The 20,291-nt window shown below is 46.0% G+C and overlaps 1 protein-coding gene across 1 annotated transcript in view; it reads right to left on the bottom strand.

The window, feature by feature from the left end:
- Positions 1-5,594: 5,594 nt before the first annotated feature.
- The window catches only part of CARS2 (cysteinyl-tRNA synthetase 2, mitochondrial), a 38,835-nt gene continuing 24,138 nt past the window's right edge, over positions 5,595-20,291 (bottom strand). The window contains exons 11-15 of the mRNA XM_082009443.1: positions 16,917-17,055; positions 14,828-14,951; positions 12,871-12,969; positions 9,017-9,277; positions 5,595-5,740 (exon numbers count right to left, since the gene is read on the bottom strand). Of these exons, the coding sequence (XP_081865569.1) occupies positions 5,666-5,740; positions 9,017-9,277; positions 12,871-12,969; positions 14,828-14,951; positions 16,917-17,055 (698 nt within the window). The 3' untranslated portion in view covers positions 5,595-5,665. The remainder of the gene's footprint in view (positions 5,741-9,016; positions 9,278-12,870; positions 12,970-14,827; positions 14,952-16,916; positions 17,056-20,291) is intronic.

Below are 20,291 nucleotides of genomic sequence, written 5' to 3'. Positions count from 1 at the left end.
TGTTATCAAAACAATTTAATGTAGACAGAAAGTATGAAGAATAAATAAGTGGTAGTCACGGGCAGTAACATCTCTATAATTGAAAAACCATGTCATTTAGCTTTGTTTTTGTAATTTGATGAATCCTCTTGCATTCTACCTAAGTAATTCAGTGGAGCAGGTAAGCTGAAAGTTGCAAATAAGAAAATTTCGAAGAGGGTAACCATTTTAAGGCCAAATGGCAGTCCAGCTATATTTTGTTAAAGTGTGTCAATTCCTGTCCAACAAGTTGGTCCGTATAGCCATGTAGTCCTTCTGTGAAAGCAGCTGCTTTAAATAAAGTTGGAAGGAACCCTGACACAAGCAGCTTGGGAATAACAGTTGTTCCCAATAAGTAATGAGCTATGGAAGCTTGAGTAGTGGAGGTCTTTGTAGTCTTTTGGATGCTACATGCAGATGCACAGAGTTAGATGTCCGTGGGAGTTAACTAGTCTGTGCTTGCGTTACTGTCAGAGCACTACATTAGGTCCCCCAGGAGGAATGAGGGACCAGTTGAACTAGAGTTTAAAATTCTGAAATCTACCATTCAGAATGAATTTTCCAGAATGAAAAATGAAACTGAGGTTGTTTGTGTATCTGAAGTTGCAGATGTCACTAAAGGAGGAATTTTGTAATGAAGTAAACTTCATTAGAAGGCTGACTTCATTTTTGCATGGTGTACAACAGATCAGTGTTAGATTGTTGGAGAGAGTAGCAAACACAGCACATGTTCTCCAGGATCTCCTGACTTGGGCTCCTGTGGCTTTTCCAAGCAGCTCACTCAAACTCCTTTATTTTATAGATGAAGGAAAAGTGGGAGAGTATAATTGGCACCAGCAGTACCTTATGTCTCCTGTGGTGGTGATAAGGTGACCCTTCTCAAAACACCTGCTGTACCAATCCCGTTTATCTCGTGTGTTTCAGGAAAGGAGGAGATTTTTGGGTTCAGTGACTCGGGGCATCAGCTTGTAGACTGTGCTGCAGGCAGTCCAGCCAGTCCTTCCGTGCTTGTGCCTGGCTCGGTCATTTCAACACGGGTCAGTGCAGAGCAGGATTTTGAAACACTAAGATTGCACCAGCTTTCAGGGGTGCTAATGTTATAGTAGGTAGGATTCTCCTCGTAAGTAGACAGGGTGCTAAAGTGATGTCTTTGGAGTATGGTGTGTATCAAACTGGTTATGCAGTAACCTTGGAACTAGGTGCTTTAGCTGTCTTGAACCCAGAAGCCTGCGCACAGCTCTTACTTCAGAGCAGTATTTGGGCATCCAGGATTGACTCTCAGGATGGCTTAAATACTCACTCCTGCACCTTGGTAAGTGTATGAAGTTGTTGTTTTCAAGGAAGAGATACTTAGAGCTGCCCTGGTAACACCTAATTGTAAACTCGGGTTCTGCTTTGCCTGTGTTTTATATTGTGATCCTTGACAAAACTCTAACTTGGCGCAGGAGTTGGTAGGTCCTTAGTGACTTACAGGCCGCTATGTCCCAGCCATGGCTGAGCTTTGTCAGGTTTTTAACCAGCCAGCAGCTGGAGCCCGGGGCTGGCTGCGGTGTTGTTCTGCAGCTGTTTTCCTCTGCCCCGGTGCTGTAAGGCAGCAGAAGTGGCTCCCATGGCCCAGCCTGCCAGAGGGTGCTCTGGATGTGGCAGGGCTCTGCTGCCTTCCCTTGGGGAGGTTCAGCACCCAAGGGCTGGGTACACTCTCTTAGGTGGTTCCTAAGCATGTAAGAGGCATTAGGAGAGTGTGCCTTAATTTCTGTTGTGGTCTACAGCTGTCACTGTTACCGCTTTTAAGCTGATCTAATGAAGGCCCTGGAGCAATGACTGGGGCACTGTTAAAAAATAATCTCTTGTCCACAGCACCACGTCCTTCCATACAAAACTAAACTGAGTTACCTGGCAAGTGGGGAGGAAGGGCAGTTAAAAGGCTGCCAGGTGAGACTTCAGCCTTCCTCTGAAGGCAAGGATGAAGTTTCACATCAGTAAAACTAGACATGGAAGACTTTCTTACCCACTTAAGCATGGTTTCCTTTTGCATCCTTTGGCCCTGGTGGTGTTTCTCACTGAAGTCACATGCTGTGCTGTGGGAAGGGAAGTTTTTGTTAAAAAAAAATTCAGCCAAAGGTGCTCTGCAATGCACGAGTCTGAGAAACACCGATGTTTGCTTAAGAGGCCTTCCCAGCAATGCTGACAGACATTTATGGGTACAAAGACTATGTCACCACTTTATGAATTAAACAAGAGTATTCAGATTTTCTTTATAACGTTGGGTTGTTTCTTTTTGCCTTTTAGTCAAAATCCCTTTCTAGTGGCTGCATTTGGAGCTTGCTCTCTTACGAGGCAGTCAAACCACCAAGCCTTTCAAAAATTCGGACGTTCAATGACTGCCTCTGACATGGTTTCAGAAGTTGGAACAGCTTTTAACAAACTTTTTGAAACCTGAAGCCAAAGCAGCAGAGAAGACAGAAAGGAAGAACAATGACTGCAAGAGTAATTACATTTACCGTAGAATTTACATAAGTAATGCACCCTTGCAAGTGCTGTAGCAGCATTGGTATGCTAGGTAGATTTTTTTTTTTTATTATTTTTAAGAATAGAAAAATATGATTAATGTAGATATTTTTTAAGAGTTTGGAATACAAAAATGTTTTGGCTGAAATAAGCTGTAGTTGCAGATCTGTTATAATATAATAAAACTAAACTGAAAGTATTCCTCTGTTCTTTTTGATAGTTATTGAGCAATAACTAAAGTGTGAACAGCAAAAAAAAAAAATGCACTTGATACTTAGATAAAATTCTTCCACCAGCTCAACTGAATTTCTTGGATTGCACCAAGGTTGTCATGTTTTCATTCTTAGACCTTCTGTCTAGAATTAGCTATTGCACTTCATTTTTTGCCATGCTAGTATATTAAGAAGCAAAAATTAAGCCTCTTTGGAAAGGGAATGCATGAGAGTTGCTGTAGATTTTGAATGTAATTAGTTGCCTTTTTCCATTCCCGGTCCCAGAGGCACCGTTCGTTTTGACAAGACACCCCTTCCTGCAGCGTCTTGGGTTTTGGCTTTTCAGAGGTTCCCCATTGCAGAATAAGGATATTCTGTAGGTATCTTAGCATTAAACAGCAATTATGCTTACTTGAAAAACAATTATTTTCTATTCCTTTAGCTGGCCTTGACTCACCTAGAACTCGGTAATTTCACAAAGTAAGTTCATCATACCATTTGGAGAGGTACTGGGCAGGATAAGAAACTTAGTGATACCCAACTGAACTGGTCACTCGGTGATTTCTTACAGAAGAGTGAAGTGCTTTTGGAACTCAAACTGCCTGCCGAGCGAGAGCTCCGAGGAGATCAGCGTAGGTGGCGAGCTGTTAGCTGGCAGGAATTGGAGCTGCAGGCAGCCAGCAGCACATACCGGTACCCTCTTGGTGCCACGCAGGCAGCCGCATGCTGCAAGCCAAAGGCGGGAATAGAAAAATGGTGGTTGGTGTCTGAGCTCTTGAGTGCAGCACCTGGGTTTTGGGGCTTTTTGTTTGATCCTGTGCAAGACAGATCGGACTTCTTCTGGTAGGGCCATACCTTTCTGGCTCGTTGGCAGGGCAGATGAGCATTGGCTATAAAGGGGAAGTCGTGTGCTGTTTTGCACAGTATCATTTCTTAAACCTTTGGAAATTCAGCCCAAGGTTGTAGGGATTGAACTAATATGGAAGGAGGTACAAGTTCATGCAAAGGACATTTAAGTGGGTACTGCCCTTGAACCTACAATCTAGCTCCAAGTGTATATACTCATTAAAGCACAGGAACAAGCATATAATGTGTCTAGTTATTGCAATAGGTGTTCTATATTCACTGCAGCCACTCTTTTTTCCAGTGATCTAGCTCTAGCTTGGAGTATGGTGTCGTGCATACCAGTCAGATTGCATTCTTGTACCTTGCAATAGCTGCCCACAGAAAGCACCTGGAATCAGAAAGGCTGCTCTGAGGATTTCCCTTCAGCTCTTATAGTTCATATTTCTGGATGCACTGTGACTACTACCTCACCCCAATGCATTTTTGTTTTTTCTTTTTAAACCAGCTGCCTATTTTTAAAATAGGTTTTTAAATGTTTGCTCATTTTGGTCTATGAGGGTTCAGAGACTTTTTAGATTAGAGCAATGTCTACTCATAAGAGATGGGTTGTTGGTGTTTAGTTTAAGCTGTTTTGTAAACTGTCTACATCTTGGGGGAAACTAAGCTCCTATTGTTTTCCCCCCTAAAACTATTTGAGAAGCCTGACTCCTTTTAAATAAAATAAGAAAGTTAAAACTGATTTGGATTTCCTTTAAAATGAGCAATTTTTTTTTATTACTATTTAGAACATCAGCGAATTAGAATCTAAATGGCATTTGTAGGCGAAGTCGATCAATTAACAGAGCTCAGTACAGATTTCAACCTGCCATGTTGGTTTTAAATCTAAGCAGAAGTTGTAACTCTGTTATTCACTAATGTATACAAATTGTTACAATTTTTAAACATTCTGGAAATGTAGCAGTTTCTTTTGGTAGGAAATAAAAACAATAGCAAATTAATTGTGTGTACTTTGTTTGGTGTGTTCTGATCACCTGTCCCACAGAAGCAGAGTTGACTGTTTGCCCTCCATTCTTGTTTACTAGAGCAATACAAGCACTAGCAACTGTGAAGTACCAACAGTATCAAATAAGCATCTGCCAAAATGCTAACAAAACCCCCCCCAGCTTCTCTAGGGGTACTGGCACCCAGAAAGGGAGCAGAAAAACAGCTACACCTTTTATTCTCAGCAATGTAAAAGAAAGCTTTTATCCTTTTGAACAAATGATGTGTGTGAATTGTATATGAAGCCACGCTCTTATTTTTTGTTATTTTTTCATAAATTTAAAGCAAGCATGCCCTATAGCCTGCTATAACCTCAGCCACTAGAATACCTCGTATGAGGCAGTCCTCTCTACATCTATCTCGAGCCACACCATCCAAGGGACTTTGGTTTTTTTTAAACAGAAACATGGCAAAAGAAAAAAGGTAACTGAACAGGTAATAACTAAACATACTGATTATATCTTTCCAAAGCTGATGGAGAGATCTTGAGTGTGCTGTACACCCCATGCCAGGGAAATCTTCACATATTTGGTACAAAAGCAAACTAAAAAGATACCAAGCCCTGCAGAGAACTGGCTACCATCATGGTACGGTTAAGGGTTGCACAGGACCAAACCAGCAACCCCACAATAAGGCTAAAAGTGTCACTTCTTTCTATGTCTGAAACGCCAAGTGTTTTCACCCTCTGAGACAGGCCCAAGTTCTTGCCTCTGTCTTCACTATGTTTTAATTCTCCGTGCCAGCTCAGCAATGCAGCGTGCGAGCGCTGATCAGACCGCGCACAGGGCTGCAGCACTTCCCCCAGTGGAAGATGCCGAGGCTTGGGCCAGAAAACACACCCACTCTGCTGCAGCACCTGCGCTGCGTACACACCTGTCGCTACTCCTGCATGTATTTACTTAGTAGTAGTGTCACCAGTTTTGCGCAGATGATTATATCTTTCTTAGCCATTCTGTTCCAAAGATTTTATTTGGAAAGTATTAGTATTTACAACTGTTCCCAAAGCAGCTGAAATAAAAAACAAGTCCAAGGATGAAGGATCAGCTTTTTTTCTCAGTCGACTGCTCCGCTTGCCCTCCTTCTACGATTTCCCAGGTTGAAACAGCAGCTCTGTCCTGTAAGAAGGAGGAAGGGGGTCAGTCGTAGTGGTCTGCAGCACACAGGTATCCTACGCATGTAGGTGTTTTGGAGGCAGAGGTTTTTAACCAAGCTTCATAGAGCAAAGCTAGTAATGAAGGTAGATAAAAGCAGAGGCAATACCCCCTCACAGGAATGCCATTGTTACTAATAATGCTCAGAAGCCATAAAACAAACCCAGACCATTCTTCCGCGTTAAGGAGGAAAGAGCCCCCCCTGCACTGGAAGCGCCACCTCTTCAGTGCGGGATGCTGCAGCGGCGAGTCAGCTCTCTCACATAAGCAACTTCTGTTAAAAACTGAGCATTTCTGGCATGAGATTGAGCTGTTGACACCAAAACAGAAGTTATCTGAATATGGAAATGTGTTTAACATACTAAAATGTTACATGAGCTCTGACTCGTGAGAGGCTGGAATACGATGTAGAATTTTTACAATAAGGTGAAAACTTTTTGATACATACATATCTAATTACTACATTTCACTCAATAGCCCAGATTAGCTTGCCTTTCACACACACAACAATGACATGAAAAGCCTGGTGGATAATTTAATCAGTCTGTTGCAAGTTCTGTAACTTCAGACAAACAGAACATCGTCCATGTTGAGTGGCATGAGAGAAGAAACCAGTGGACAGAAATTACAAACTTAGAAGCTGAAAAAGAAACTATCCTTGCTACAAAGCTGATTTTTAAGGGAATTAAGTTACTAGCATTCCCTAAGTTGCACCTAGAGCAGCCAACCCCTCCTGCCCAAGCCCCAAGCAGGGGTTCCTAAGTGCTCTGGGCAGAGATGAGGCTTGTCTGCTTTCATCTGTTCTGCTGCTTGAGAAGTTGCCGGCTGACTGCAGCCGCATGCGACAGGAGGAGGGCACGTTCACAGATGCATTACCACGTGCGTATCATGGGGCTCGCAAAAATTCTACGGAGAGCTGAGGCTGTGTAGAAAAAAAATTCAAATTACTTCCTCACGTGCTTACTAGGCAAAGCAGGACCCAGCTGCTAGGCTCTGTTACTGTGGCATTTTTGTCAATAACCAAGCCAGGGCACCCAACCAGCCCAGCCAAGCAGACCCGTGCCAAGCACGAGGGTGGCAAGGACCATGGCTGGCTGCAGGCGGGAGCCTGCGCGAGGAGCTGCAGAGCCGCGTCACTCGGCTTGTGGGACTCTTCTGGGATTTGCAAAGGCGGGAGCTGGGCAACATTCACAGCATACCATCAGATACTTCCACACTATCGGCAAAAAAAGCAGAGGAGTTCAAGCTTTGGACGCGTGCTGGGTGCACTCATACATGCACGCGTGCTTCCTTCTTCAGGAGCAAACTTCTGGGCCAAGCAGGAGACAGATTATGCTGAGCTTCAGGTTACTTAAAAAATCTGAAATAAATGGAATGGGCTGAATCCTGGCTAAGGCAAATTTCTAGGAGGTTATTAAATGTCCATAAATCCCTTTAAAATCAACCCGAAACAAATCTTCAAAAGGGTGGGGGTGGGTCTGCAGCCATTTTGCCAGACAGATCAAAAGGCAGTCATCTTCTCCGAGACTTTGTCTCAGTGCAGTTGTTTGGATTTGCAAACTTTCTTGACAGAAAAGTGGAACGAGGATTTAGCCACGTACAAACAATTTCAGGAGCAGATGTCCCAACTTCCCACAGTCTTCCTTTGCTTTCACAGCTGTAGCTCACCGCCGCTGTGCTTTGGCCCTCACCCCAGTCTATATCGGCATGTTCACTTTCATCTGAGATCACAAGACAGCTGACCAGACTTCATATTTGGTTTTAATAGGCGTGTTGACAAATGACAGCTCTCATGTTCAGCAATTAAGAGAGGATGTATGCTGTCGCTCCCTAATGGCACTGTGCTCTATTGGTCAAACGATGCAAGGAGACTATGCAAGGCTCAATTCGGGGGCGGGGGGAGCAGGGGCAGAAAAAAAACCTAGCAGCATGAACTAGAAGGAGAGAGGAAGATACTGGAGAAAAAGCGGAAGATCATTCTACACGTAAGGAGCAACACTGACCCAACAAAGGCTGGAGCAAAGGTGAGAAGGGCAGTGAAGCAAGAGGGACAGGAAGAAGTGGCACCCATTTAAAAAAGGAATGTAGCACCTTGAAACCATACAACGACAATAAGCCAAAGGGATTTCTCCCGAGCAGAAGACACTGCTGGGGTAATGGAGCGGGAAAAGCACAGTGGCATTAGGTAGGGGCTAGAAGTAGAGAGCAGGGTAGAGAGAGAATTGGTACAGGAATTGGGTAAAGTACTTATGGCTCAGGAACAGTTGGGAATGGAGCTGCCAAAGATGGAGAAGGCTTTCTCGTGAGAGCTTCTCTTTTTAGTGGAGGAATATGGAGAGGGTAGAGGTATGGATTATTTTCATAAGTCATCTCAGTTTACTTTCCAGTTCCTCTGCAATCTTTTTCAAGATTGCTCACATTACTCATACCCTTCCTTCTGGATTTAACTTGGGGATTTCTGAGTATTACGTTCTTTTCAGTGGCCAAACAACACACCCTTAGTAACTGCAGAAGTAGCTACAGCTTGCGTGGAGGCACTGGTGAGGCCACACCTCAAATACTGTGTTCAGTTTTGGGGCCCCCCACTACAAGAAGGGCATTGAGTTGCTGGAACATGTCCAGAGAAGGTCAACGAAGCTGGTGAGGGGTCTGGAGCACAAGTCTTATGAGGAGCAGCTGAGGGAACTGGGGTTCTTCAGTCTGGAGAGGAGGCGGCTGAGGGGAAGGGCGTTGTGGTGAGGGGGGGTGTCGCGCTCTTCTCCCAAGTAACTACTGATAGCACGAGAGGAAATGGCCTCAAGTTGCACCAGGGGAGGTTTAGATTGGTATTAGGAAAAATTTCTTCACCGAGATGGTGGTCAAGCATTGGAACAGGCTGCCCAGGGAGGTGGTGGAGTCACCATCCCTGGAGGTGTTCTAAAAACGTGTAGACATGGCAATGGCACTTCAGGATATGGTTTAGTGGGCATGGTGGTGTTGGGTTGATGGTTGGACTTGGTGGTTTCAAAGGTCTTTTCCAACCTTAATGATTCTGTGCCTCCGAATCACAAGGTTGAGGGGGAGTAGAAGAGAAGGCTGGCCGTACAGCCAGGCAAGGGCTCAACTTCCACCTCCTCCCACTGCAGTCATACAGGGAGTGGGGCACAACACTGAAAGCTGCCAAAAGAGCACAAACGGCAAAAATAAATGCTGTCTTAAAAAATGACTAGTGGTCTCACAAAGATGGTTACTGTCTTCTACCTGTATGTGGATTCCAAAGGCAGCAAGGTCTCCACGCAGACTGTCACAAGCCTCCAGGAGGGGCTTTCTCTCCTGCATTAACTGCCGCCTCTTCTCCTTCTCTTCTTGTTTCGATCCCTTGGCTCCCGCAGCAGCCTCCATCGGCACAGCTTCTGCTGCTTCTGGCAGAGCAAGTGCGTAATGACGGACCTTCGCACGGAACCTTACAAGCTCATCGATGACGTTAGAGAGCACGGCCGAGGTGCCTCCTCTCAGAGCCACCTAGAAATCAAACAGGTTGTTTTACAAACATCTGAGAAAAATTTAAAAAAAAAAACCAACAAAATCAATCCCAACTGAGTAGCATAGAGTGAAGGCCTCATCACTCCCCTTGGTTGTGCATCTTCCATTGTATTGGTACAATTAGAACATAGCAATCTCACTAATGCTGGACAAAAGTTACAGTACAGGCATACTTGGAAGTAGTTCAGTGTATTCCTATACAGGAAAGCATCTATCTTGGAGCACAGAGCTCTCATAACTGCGTAACCCAGTTGTGGAATTCATTGCCACAGGAAACCTCCTAGATGCCAGAAGCGTGCATAAATTAAAAAGGGATTAGACAAATTAATGGAAGAAAGGCCTGGCAACAGCCATCCGACACAGCAAGGGAAGCCTAGCTGCCAGCTCAGATAGTCCCTCGGCTGTAAACATCTGCAGAGCTAGAGTCCACCAGCCCCTTATTCTGCCTTTCAGCTCCAGATCCTCTTCAGGAAACATAAACCAGGAAAACTAGGTATTTTCGCTTTAATTCTCTAGACTACCCTTTCTCCTTGCACCTGCAGAAAACCTCCACAAATCCGCAGAACTTTTATCTGATCTGCCTTATAAAAAGCTTCAGCCACCCAAGACGACCTGACGGACCAGCAGCCATTACACACAGTGGGTGTTTTCTGGCTGCTGCACGGCCCCCTCCTTCCCTCAGCCAGCTCCAAGCTTCCTCAGCCTTCTCTGGCTTGGCAGAAGTCTCGCTAGTCAAAGCCATGGGAAGGGAATGGCCTCGCTCTTCCTAGAGGGTGCCGCTCAGATGGCTGCCAGGACGGGAGCTCAGGTGCTAGCAGAAGAGGAAGGGTACTCCTCAGCGCTGGCACGGCTAGGCTCCTGGTCTTGCTCCTGGCAGAGAAACCATCGCTGTTTCTCATTAGAGGCAAACTCCTCAGGGGGAGGAAAAGGACAAACCTCCAACAAACAAGAAAAAGCCATCGCGGTATTTTATCACTAAGAGACAAGGCGGGGAGCAGACAACGGAGCAGCAAAAGGCAAAGCACACCAAGGCTGGGGGGCAAAGTTGTTGGCAGCGATGCTCAACTAGGAACGGAAAAGCAGCTGAGTAATTAAAGCCAGAGGGGACTGTATTTATAGTCACCGAACAGCAGGATGGAAATTAAAGGGAGTACTTTCAGAGGTCACTGACTGAAGCAAACAAACAAAGAGAAGGAGGTGAGGGGGAAGCTATCAAAGGGTTAGGGTGTGAGATGCTCAATGCTCTCCACAGTCATAAAAGGCAGCACATTCCCCAAACTTTCAGAACACGTAAACATACTAAAGAATTAGTTTATGAGATTGAAGAAGGTAAGTGCCAGAAATGCTCCATCATAACCTGGGACGGGTAAAAGAGCAGGATAAATGCTTAAATACAGAAGGGAGAGGAGAGACAAGTGATGAGGGGAACAAGAAACATGCCTCTACATGCAAGAAACATGCACCTACTCATGACACAAGGCAAGATCCTCCAAAAGGAGAGGCAGCTTTAGGAGATGGACTGATCCGACTTCCACATAAAACACTGTATAGTTGTGTCTCAGGGCTGATCTCTGATTTATTCTCCTGCAGCATCAACCAATCCAAAGAGCTCATAAGAAGTTTTATATGGAAATTTGGCCCTTGCCTAGCCCACAAATGATCACGTGTTTGCCCCCAGCTGCATCCACAATACAGCGCTCCTCAGCGGAGCAAGAGCCCTCACCTTTGCTCCCCAGCTCTAAAACAGGCACAATGGTTTCCATCCATCATCTTTTCAGATGGATTCATTTTACCTGCCTGTGGCTGTCCAGGCTCCTTCTCCTACCACCACAGAGAGACAGACGAGAGGTCTTATTTTATACAATCACCAGACTAAGATGAATTGTCCCTTAGCGGTGCATTTCTCTCTCTCCCAACTACTACAGAAGCACAGGCAGCTTACATTAGACTGTAAGGCTAATTAGCTGAGGTGAATCCCATCCTAAGAACAAGACAGACCCACAGGATATAGGCAAACAGCCAAATGAAAAAGGCCCGAACACCGCTTCCCATAGTCTCTACATAAAATTGTTAGCACTGCGGTGGCCAGGCCAGCTAGCCCTCTCCCAGACAGCCCACGTGTCACGACCTGTGATAGCCAAGGGACTGCTCCCAGCAAGCGGCACGTCTGGGGTCAAGGAGCAAAGAAAGCTTGGATGCTGAGCTGTTATGACTGGTCTTGAGGTCAGAGAACAAGCCCTGCACCATTTTATCTACCAGCTTGCAGCAGCCCGTGGATCTTTCTGATGAAGATTTTGATTGATTCATTTACTAGATGCTGAAAAAGCAAAGGGACAGAGAAGAGTCTGATGTGCTGCTCCTTCCTGTCTACCTCACCCAACATCTGCTGCCCCTGCTGCCCCAGAAAAACTAGCACAGCATATAAAAAAGAAACGCATTCAGACACTTGTTTCAGCAAAATGTAGGTACAGCAGGCACCTGCATACAGGCAGCCCAGAGTCTGGAGGAATGACTTTGCCTTCCAACCTACAGGCAAATAGAAGCGTTTAGTATGCGACTAAAAAATTAACATGACAAACCATGGGTTATGAGGAGTAACACACAGCCAAATCACATCCAACTGCTGTTCTGAAAAAAATTTTTGTGGAAAAATCCACAGAGGCAAAGTAAATAAATGCATTTATTGCTATGCTGTCGTACTTTCAAAGGGTGAATAAGGTTATTTACATTTTCTTACACTCTCCTCCCCCTCATCAAAACAAGTTTTTGCAGAATGGTTTCTCTAAAGAAAGTTTATAACTTCTTGGTATTCAGCTCCAGATTCGGGCAGGAAAGAAGCACAGAACAGCCTGCTAGTCTCCAACACTTTGTGTCGTTTTAAATGCTCCCCTTCCATACATCAGGATATCGCCCCCATATTGATCACTCTCTTCCCCGTGCAGTACTTTGCTTTGAGCTTTTCTCTCCTTTATTTTCCTCCTTCCCTGTTCCTACCTTGCCCAGCACTAGAGGATGTGTAAGGTATTTCCAATGACAGGCCTCCCTCTGCTCTCCCATCCCCACACACTACCGTGGCTCAAGGCAGAGCAGCCCATTTCCCTCCACCCCAACTTTCTGCAGCAGAGCTGGACCTTGGCTTCTGCTGTGCAGGGAGGTCACAACCACAAATATTCGTACAGCTATGAGAGACAGCCTGGGTGCAACCATCAGAAAGAAGAAGAGGAGCCAGGGGAAAGCCAGACACAAAACAGGACCAACTTAAAGACCTCCAATGCTAACTTTTTCTTGTTTCATTCCTCAGACTTTCATTTCCACAGCACAATTGCTGCAGAAGTCACACGGGAGTACCTCTGGGATAAAAAAAAAAAAAAAAAAAAAAAAAAGCCCACACTTCGTTCCACCTGCTCACATGCTCTCCTAAGACATCACGGCAGAAACTGCAAGCAGTGCAGAAAGGTTTACTAAAACCATAAATAACTTCGTTACATCTGATGCTTTCGGAAAGCGTGCTACAAAACATAATGCTGGCGCTGCTATCCTACGCTAGTACACATAGAAGAGATGTTTCGTACCTGTCTTTCTCCAAAGGACATCCCAAGGGCATTAAAAAAGCCTTCTATATAGGAAATAATGCTTCCATACACAACAGAGCTTCTAGGAGATCCAGCATCCTGTTTAAAAAACACTCAAAAGAGATTGTCAAATCAATAGATATTACAGAACTCAGCATCTCTCTGTAGCCTAGTCCACAAGGGAAAACTATTACTAATTATATAGATCTACCTCCACCAGTAACACCTGCCCAGACAGGAACTTTTACAGAGCTATAAAAGCACCTCACAATACAAAAGAAAAAGATTTAAGTAAACAGGGGAGGGGGATGAGCTTATTACCAGCACGTGCAGCAAGGAGAAGAGATGCATGAAGCTGCTGTGCATTACATGCGCGCAGTATATTAGACCTAAAAATAGCACTTTGGGGCATGAAAGGGTGGTGTGTATGAAAACAAAAATAAAAGAACAAAACCCCAGCTCCAAAGGCACCTATAAAATAAATGATTAAAAAAACCTCAAATCCTTTTTTGAGTGTCTTACTGATTTAAGCAACATGCAAACTGCTTTGAGATACAGCTTTTTGTCATGCCCTGGTAGCAGCAGCAACCACCAGCAGCAGTGATGGAATAGCATTTTTAAGAACACGTGTATTTCTTTCTACTGGATTTTATCCGACATCTCCATTAGGGCCTCAGATAAGCCATAACCTAAAATTTGGAAAAGGTCTGAACTAGAATGAGCTGAAGCAGACTGCTGAGGGAAAGAAACAGGAACGTGCCAACTAAGGTAAGAATGGTGAGAAGGCTAAGGAGAGGAATGAGTAGTTACATTTATGTGAATTTATTCACAGTTCTTAAGGAGAAAAAACTACGCACACAGTCAGTAAGAGGCAACACTCAGACAGCTGGGCTGCACCCAGAAAAGCTCCACCACCACAACGAGACACGGGAGTCAGCTGCCCCACAAATACCCCACCCAGTTCTCCACAAAATGATTGACAGAAGGAATTCAGGGGACAGGAGAAAAGACTGGCAAGATGAGGCTACTTGTATTTAGGAGTGGTAACGCTGTTACAGACCCCTGCTGCAAACTGGTTCAGGTCAGGGATTTGCTCATTCTGTAAAGATAAGCCTGATAGGATTTAAAGCCAGTGCCCAAACAGGACCAGGAGGAGGCAGGATTCCAAAACCCACCAGGCTAATTCTCTCTTAAAATCAGTTCTTACTATGTACTCAACATTTCTTTTACAGCACAAACATGGTGGACGTGACAACACCAGCAATCAAGGAGCACAGCAACAAGGCTGAGCTGCTCGCCTTGAGTGAGGAAGGGAGCTTCTGGTAAAAGGAGGCCCAGAAGTGCTCCAGGCTGTGTGTACTGCTCAGGTCTCATCCTTACCAGACACCTCCTTTGTGTCAGCATCGAGAGATCTGAACAGGGTCTCAATTCGCCAAAAGCCATCTGAAGACAGACTCATGCAGGCATGCTGAGGCCACAGTTACAATCTGCTGACAGCAGAAGCCACTCGGTCCCTAAAGCTGAACTCACCGCCATGACTGCCCTGTGCACCTGGGACTGCCTGCCAAAGCCCCCACAGCAATGCCCCCCCGCCCCCGCCATTTCCCAATTTAGGCTGATTTCTGTACACAGGTATTAAGCAAAGAAGCAGGGTAAGAACATAAAACCAGCACTAAACGAGCAGCGTGCCACAATGGCTTCAGGCCTTTCAAAAACCTTGGGTATACATAATATAGGGCAGCAGGAAAGAAACATCCTTTGGACACGAAGCACAAAACAATAGCCGTACAGAGCTCCTGCGATACGGTCAGGACAAATGGGTACCCATTAAGGTCAACAATTTATGGAGCTTTGTTTCTGCTGGTTTCTTATGTGAACAATAAACTAATCTGTCCGCATTAAGCGGTAGGAGAGTGGACAGCTGTCATTTTCTGATCTCTGTATCCTAATGGGTTACCTTAGTAACAGCCTTAAGCTGTCTGTTGCCATGGTGAATGAGGTCCATAATTGCTGCAACAGCCCTGGAGGTGTCAAAGTCATCTGCAAACGCAGCCTTCACGGTTACTTTTGTGTTGGCTAGCCTTCAAGAGGAAAAGGTAACTTTTAAGATAAGACAAACAAGATGCCAGCAGTACACTGAATTCATCAGCTCTTCAGCCAGAGGGAGTCATCAAGAGGACACTGTCGTTTCCTTCCTAGCCGTCCTATGATGGGCGATGCTACGCTGATCAGGGAGAATACATCTTTCAGCTGCAAAGGGAAAAACCTGACACATGTCAAAATCCAAAGTGCTACATCCGTTCAATAAATACATGGTTAATCACAGGAACCAACAACAGCAGAGCAAGGCTTGCCTTAATCATTTAAAAACAGATGGAAAATGAGGTTGATATTAAGCACATTAATGATATCGCTAAGTTATTTTTTTTGCAGCAGCCTGTTTTTCACGCTAACTGCGTATTTCTCCTCCAAAGCCACGTCACACGCATAACCCCAGTGCATGGCAAGAGAGCCGACTCCAGGTCGGGCAGGAGTCCTGTTGCAGGTCCCAGCTGGGAAGCAGGCGCTACTTCCCTCGTTTCCCAGGCAAGTCCAACCCCAGCCCCGGGCCTCCACTCGGCCTGGCCCAGATGGAAAGGGCTGGCGGGACGGTTGGTGTAACAGCACCACAAGCCAGCGGGCAACCAGCACTCATGGCCGCAGAACCAGTGCCACCTGCTGCAGCCGCTGTGAGCAGGAGGATGAGGACAGCAGGGGGAATTAATGGCAAGCTGCTGGCAGCACGCCTTTGTACGCAGCCAGGCGAACCGGACCTCGATAGGATGCCGTTTCACCATAAAAATCAGGGAGCAGGGTTACCTGGGGAACCTCAAGCTATCCTAGCGCCTCTGGGGCTCTCCTTAACCCTGTTGTGCCAGCTTCTGAGTTATTTTGCTTGTCTCCCCTCAGATATCAGATGGCTGCTACCCTAAACCATTCCTCCCAGCCCTCTCTGCTGCCAGCTTGCCCTTCTCCATTGAAGATCTACCACTTTCCTAATTAAGAACTCTGTTTCCATCACAGTTGTTTTTACATCTAGTGATACACAAGTTTTGCCCTCCCACACATGCCCTGCTGACAATCCATTTCAACTTCCCCGCATGCCTCACGTCTCAGCCTTATCTCTCACCAACAGGTCTCCGGCAGCCTCCTGCTGCAGGACTCCCTTCTGCCAAATACCACAACTCGTTAATTCAACTCCCCTTCCCTGTAACAGGTTCCAGTGCCCCTTGCAAGCCTTAGCTGGTGCAGCCGCCAGCCCTCCGACAGTGAGATGCCCGCACCACAAGGAAGCGGCCTCTCGCTTCTACAGCCCTGGATGTTTCCCCTCTGATCCTATGTCCCAAAGCTGCCGGCACGTACGTCATTTCAGGACGCTCAATGCCCCTCTTGCCCCACTACCAAAGCACTGCACTCATCAGCTCTGCACCCAACACACAGCACATCTCCCTCTCCTGGAAGATGCCCCGGTTTTCCTAAGGGACTCCAAAGGAGATTCTCCTCATCATTGTCAGGGTCGCAGCAACCATAATTTCTTCTTTCCCTGTGATGTCTCTATACTGGCCAGTTTCTTAGTAACCCCTTACTCTCTGCTGCACGCCACTGCGCCAGCCAGCTTGATTACAAGCTCACGTGCCCAAGGCATATTACTTTCCAGTCGTCCTCTTTCTTCTTCAGTCACTAATGCACAGTTCTACTTAAAAACCCAACAGTCTCACAACTTCGGTCACAGCTTTGCCTCCTACACCACTCAAGAGGGGCAAAGATGCAAGTGTTGGGACAGGCACACTAGATAAATAACACGGATTTTAAAAATTCAGTGAGCTAAGCGTAGCAGACTATGAGGAAATGCAGCTGGCTATACAAAGGAGAAAAAAACCGCTGCCCTTGGTGAGGGCTGGCAGGAAAGACTGAACCCAGCACCCTATAGTGGTCAGCCCTCTAAGCCCGTCAGCAAATTATTGCTCATATATTCACAATCTTTCAGATACAGGAGATGCACTTACCTTTCCCACAGTATGTCTTCTCTAACAGGGTCACATACCAGCTGTCCCTTTACATAAGCATTTGCATCTCTTATAAATGAGAAGATTGCCTGAAGAAGGTGCTTTGCATCATCCATGCTCTCGTCACTAAATTCTACAGCTAAAAGAAAAAAATATTCAGCCATTACGATAGAAAGGGTGTTGTCTGTCATACATAGGAACAATATTCTGAGATGAAGTCTTTCCAGGAAAAGTTTGTTATTATTTGTCACAGCAAACTCTTCTTACAATTAATTTCATATTTAATTAAAAACTCTGTTCTTCATGCGTACTAGGTGAATTAAATCAATATAAAAAACAAGCATTAAATATGACAGTATAACCTACTGGAAAGGTATCAGACTGATTCAGAAAACATCTGGAAGCTGACTGAAGCAATAGCTACTTGATTTTAATTTTTTTTTTCATTATTGAATCTCTCTGTAAAGTTATTACTCCAAAGCATTTGGATTGGATATATTTCTTTGATCTCACCCCTGATTTTATTCCTATTCTAATTTAGGTAGACATGATCTGTCTTTGGAAACAGAGCTCTCCAAAGAGACCTAACCCTCACCACTGACTCTGTGAGGGATACAGGCACTTACAGTTAAAGAGCTGCTTCACCAGCATCTAAAATCTAGATGGACCTAAAACTTTGCAATCTAGATTCTGCACTAGACATACAATTCCCTCACAATATCAAAGCTAAACTGGACATATCAATTTTTGAAGGCAACTATTAGAGAAAATACAAACTGTTTAAACTCAGAAGCGCAGGTTTGGGATGGGATTCATCTCACCCAACTTACACACTTACACCTAAGCCTCTTTATAGGCACTGGAAAGAAGACCTTAAGGTAAATGACTCATCACATCCTGAGCAGAGCTCTGCTTTATGATGAGACCTGCTACACCCTAACCCTAGAGGGCTTCTCTCCCACCAACTGGAGAGACGACATTACCCCCACCACTAACAGGGCGTCCACGCACAGGGACACCCTCACTGCATTCAGCGGGACTCTAGCTTCAGCAGGCGACTGCGCTTCAGGAACTACCAGCATCCGCTTCTGCTGGCTTCGGGTTAAGCAGGTTCCTCTCGCCTTGCCCACGCCCTCAGAAGCACGGGTGCTGGACTGGCCCCTGGCACTTTCACTGCAAGCTGCCATCAGCCAGAGGCAATTTTTCTTTACCTACAGTCATAAGCGCAGTTATCTGTAGAAGGGCACTCGGACCCCACACAAGACAGCCCACCCAACCTTGGTGGAAGTCGTGTCCACCAAGAACAGGCCTAAGTTTAAATGCATTCCTTCCCACAATATCACACCAGAGTCAACCACTCGTATCAGAGCCATATGTAGGCAGTGTAATATTGCTTCACCATTTTATGCCTGACTTTTGCACTAAGAGGTACACCCAAACTACAGCTTGCAGCGTATTCCTAATGTCATCAGCACTAAGCATCACCTAGTTTTCACAGCAATCTCACCTCTGGTCCTGCACACATTACAGCCGACTGCTTTGTGCAACTAGCCAACACTGCACAGATACAGACTCTGTAGAGCAGACAGTCTGATCAAGGGGACAGATCTAAGAGGGCAGAAGCAGCCAGATGTGAGACCTGATCTCAGTTCCATTAGCCTAAATCCCAAAGAAGCCTAGCTGTTTAAATAGACTTTCTGTAGGATTTACCCCAGTATAACTAAGGTGTAAGTCTGGACCTGTATTTGTCAGATTTTCCACTTGTGTGTAATTAAAAATCTGCATTACTGCCTCCTTTACACTGGTTACAAAATTGAGCTGTATTCAGCTTTTAAAAAGACCGATGTACAGACTTTTAGAAAACAGTGAGATATTGAGAGAGATCATTTATATCCACTAAGATTACTCAACTGATTACCCTGGTTACAGGAACTCCGCAAGGAATACTTGATGAAAGTTTATCCTGATGAAGGCTGCTTTGATTAAAACCATTCTTCTTCCCCGATTCATGGCACTCTCCTAAACCACAGCCTGCAGGCACTGCAAACCCACAGTGCGGCACAGGCAAGCCCGGCTCCATCAATCTTCACCGTACCACCTACTCCTTCCCTCCTTTGCCATTGAAGGCATCATCGCTACATCAAATGACAAAAACCACATTTATTAGCACCAACACGTAATTAAAGACCAGAGGATCCAAAATGTTATAGTTCACTCAGGTTCACAAAATCACGGGAGTGGTTCTGGTAACAAAGAGAGTGTTCTGGGGACAGAAGCCCGCTGCCTGCTGCAACCCCTCCACCTAACTGCAAAAGCGAAGCCACTGCTGATGAGATGCAGGAGGAAAAGCAGTGCCTCACAACGGGGTCCCACAGGGCTTCGGAGATGGCACTTCTTTTAAGCAGCACCCAGAAGCAGCCTGGCAGGCACGCTGGTGGTGGGGCACCATGCTGCTGCCTGTGGCACCTAGAAAAGGCCTTTTCCCAACAGCCCCAGGAGGGCCGAAGGGTGGGGATTCGGGCCAAGAAGGGGACAGCCAGAGGCATTGGCCAAAGCAGAAGGCCCAGGTCATGACCGCCCCCCCCAGCAGCTCCGCCCCAGCAGCCTGAGCAGGCAGAAAGGGTGAGGGAGCAGAGGGACCCCTGCAGGGACACGCTGTGGAAGGGTGATGTCCTGCGTCAAAGCCTCTTCCCTCTATGGCTTTTCTCCTCTTCCCCACAGGCAAGGCACCCAGCTTTATCCTCCCTGCAACAATGACCGCCACCGACGGGGGCCCGCACCCCCACGAAACACATGCCCCTCCCTGCACGCACCCCTCCAGCCCTTGCCCCTCCGTGGCTGGGGCAGTTTGGAGTCATGTTTGTCCCCAGGTGTCCCCGTCAGCACACGTGCAGGCAGCGGGTAGCCCAAACCACACAAAAAGCCCGTTCCAAGCCTGAGGTCCGCATAAACTACAGCGCCAAGCGCCAGCCATTCCCAACTGTCAGGCCCTGCCCTCATCCGCACACCTGCAAAGATCTTTTACGGGCAAGATCCAGCGAGCATGGTAACATCACCCAACCCCCCCAAACCTGGATTTTAGCGAGTACAAAAGGCTCTCCTTCACAGGCAGGGGTGGCAGGAATCATCACCAGCAGGTTTAGGCTACAAAAACCTTTTGTAGGAAACAAATAGAAGGTGCTTGGGATCTCACTTCTAATAAAACTACTTCGGAAGCAGACAGCAAGATGAGGAGGAGTGCAGTAAACTTATCTTTAGCCCAAAGTGAATTGATAGCAGGGACACAAACTGACAGACTGTACAGTAAATACCTAGCTCAGCAGGGCTCGACTCTGGCTTTTTATCTGACAGCAAACCCCTGCACCCGACCTCATA

Source organism: Phaethon aethereus, assembly GCF_964289735.1.
Source record: "Phaethon aethereus genome assembly, chromosome: 1".
Lineage (NCBI taxonomy): Eukaryota > Metazoa > Chordata > Aves > Phaethontiformes > Phaethontidae > Phaethon > Phaethon aethereus.
Note: the sequence above shows the minus strand (reverse complement) of the source record. Positions and strands in the feature narration are given on the sequence as shown.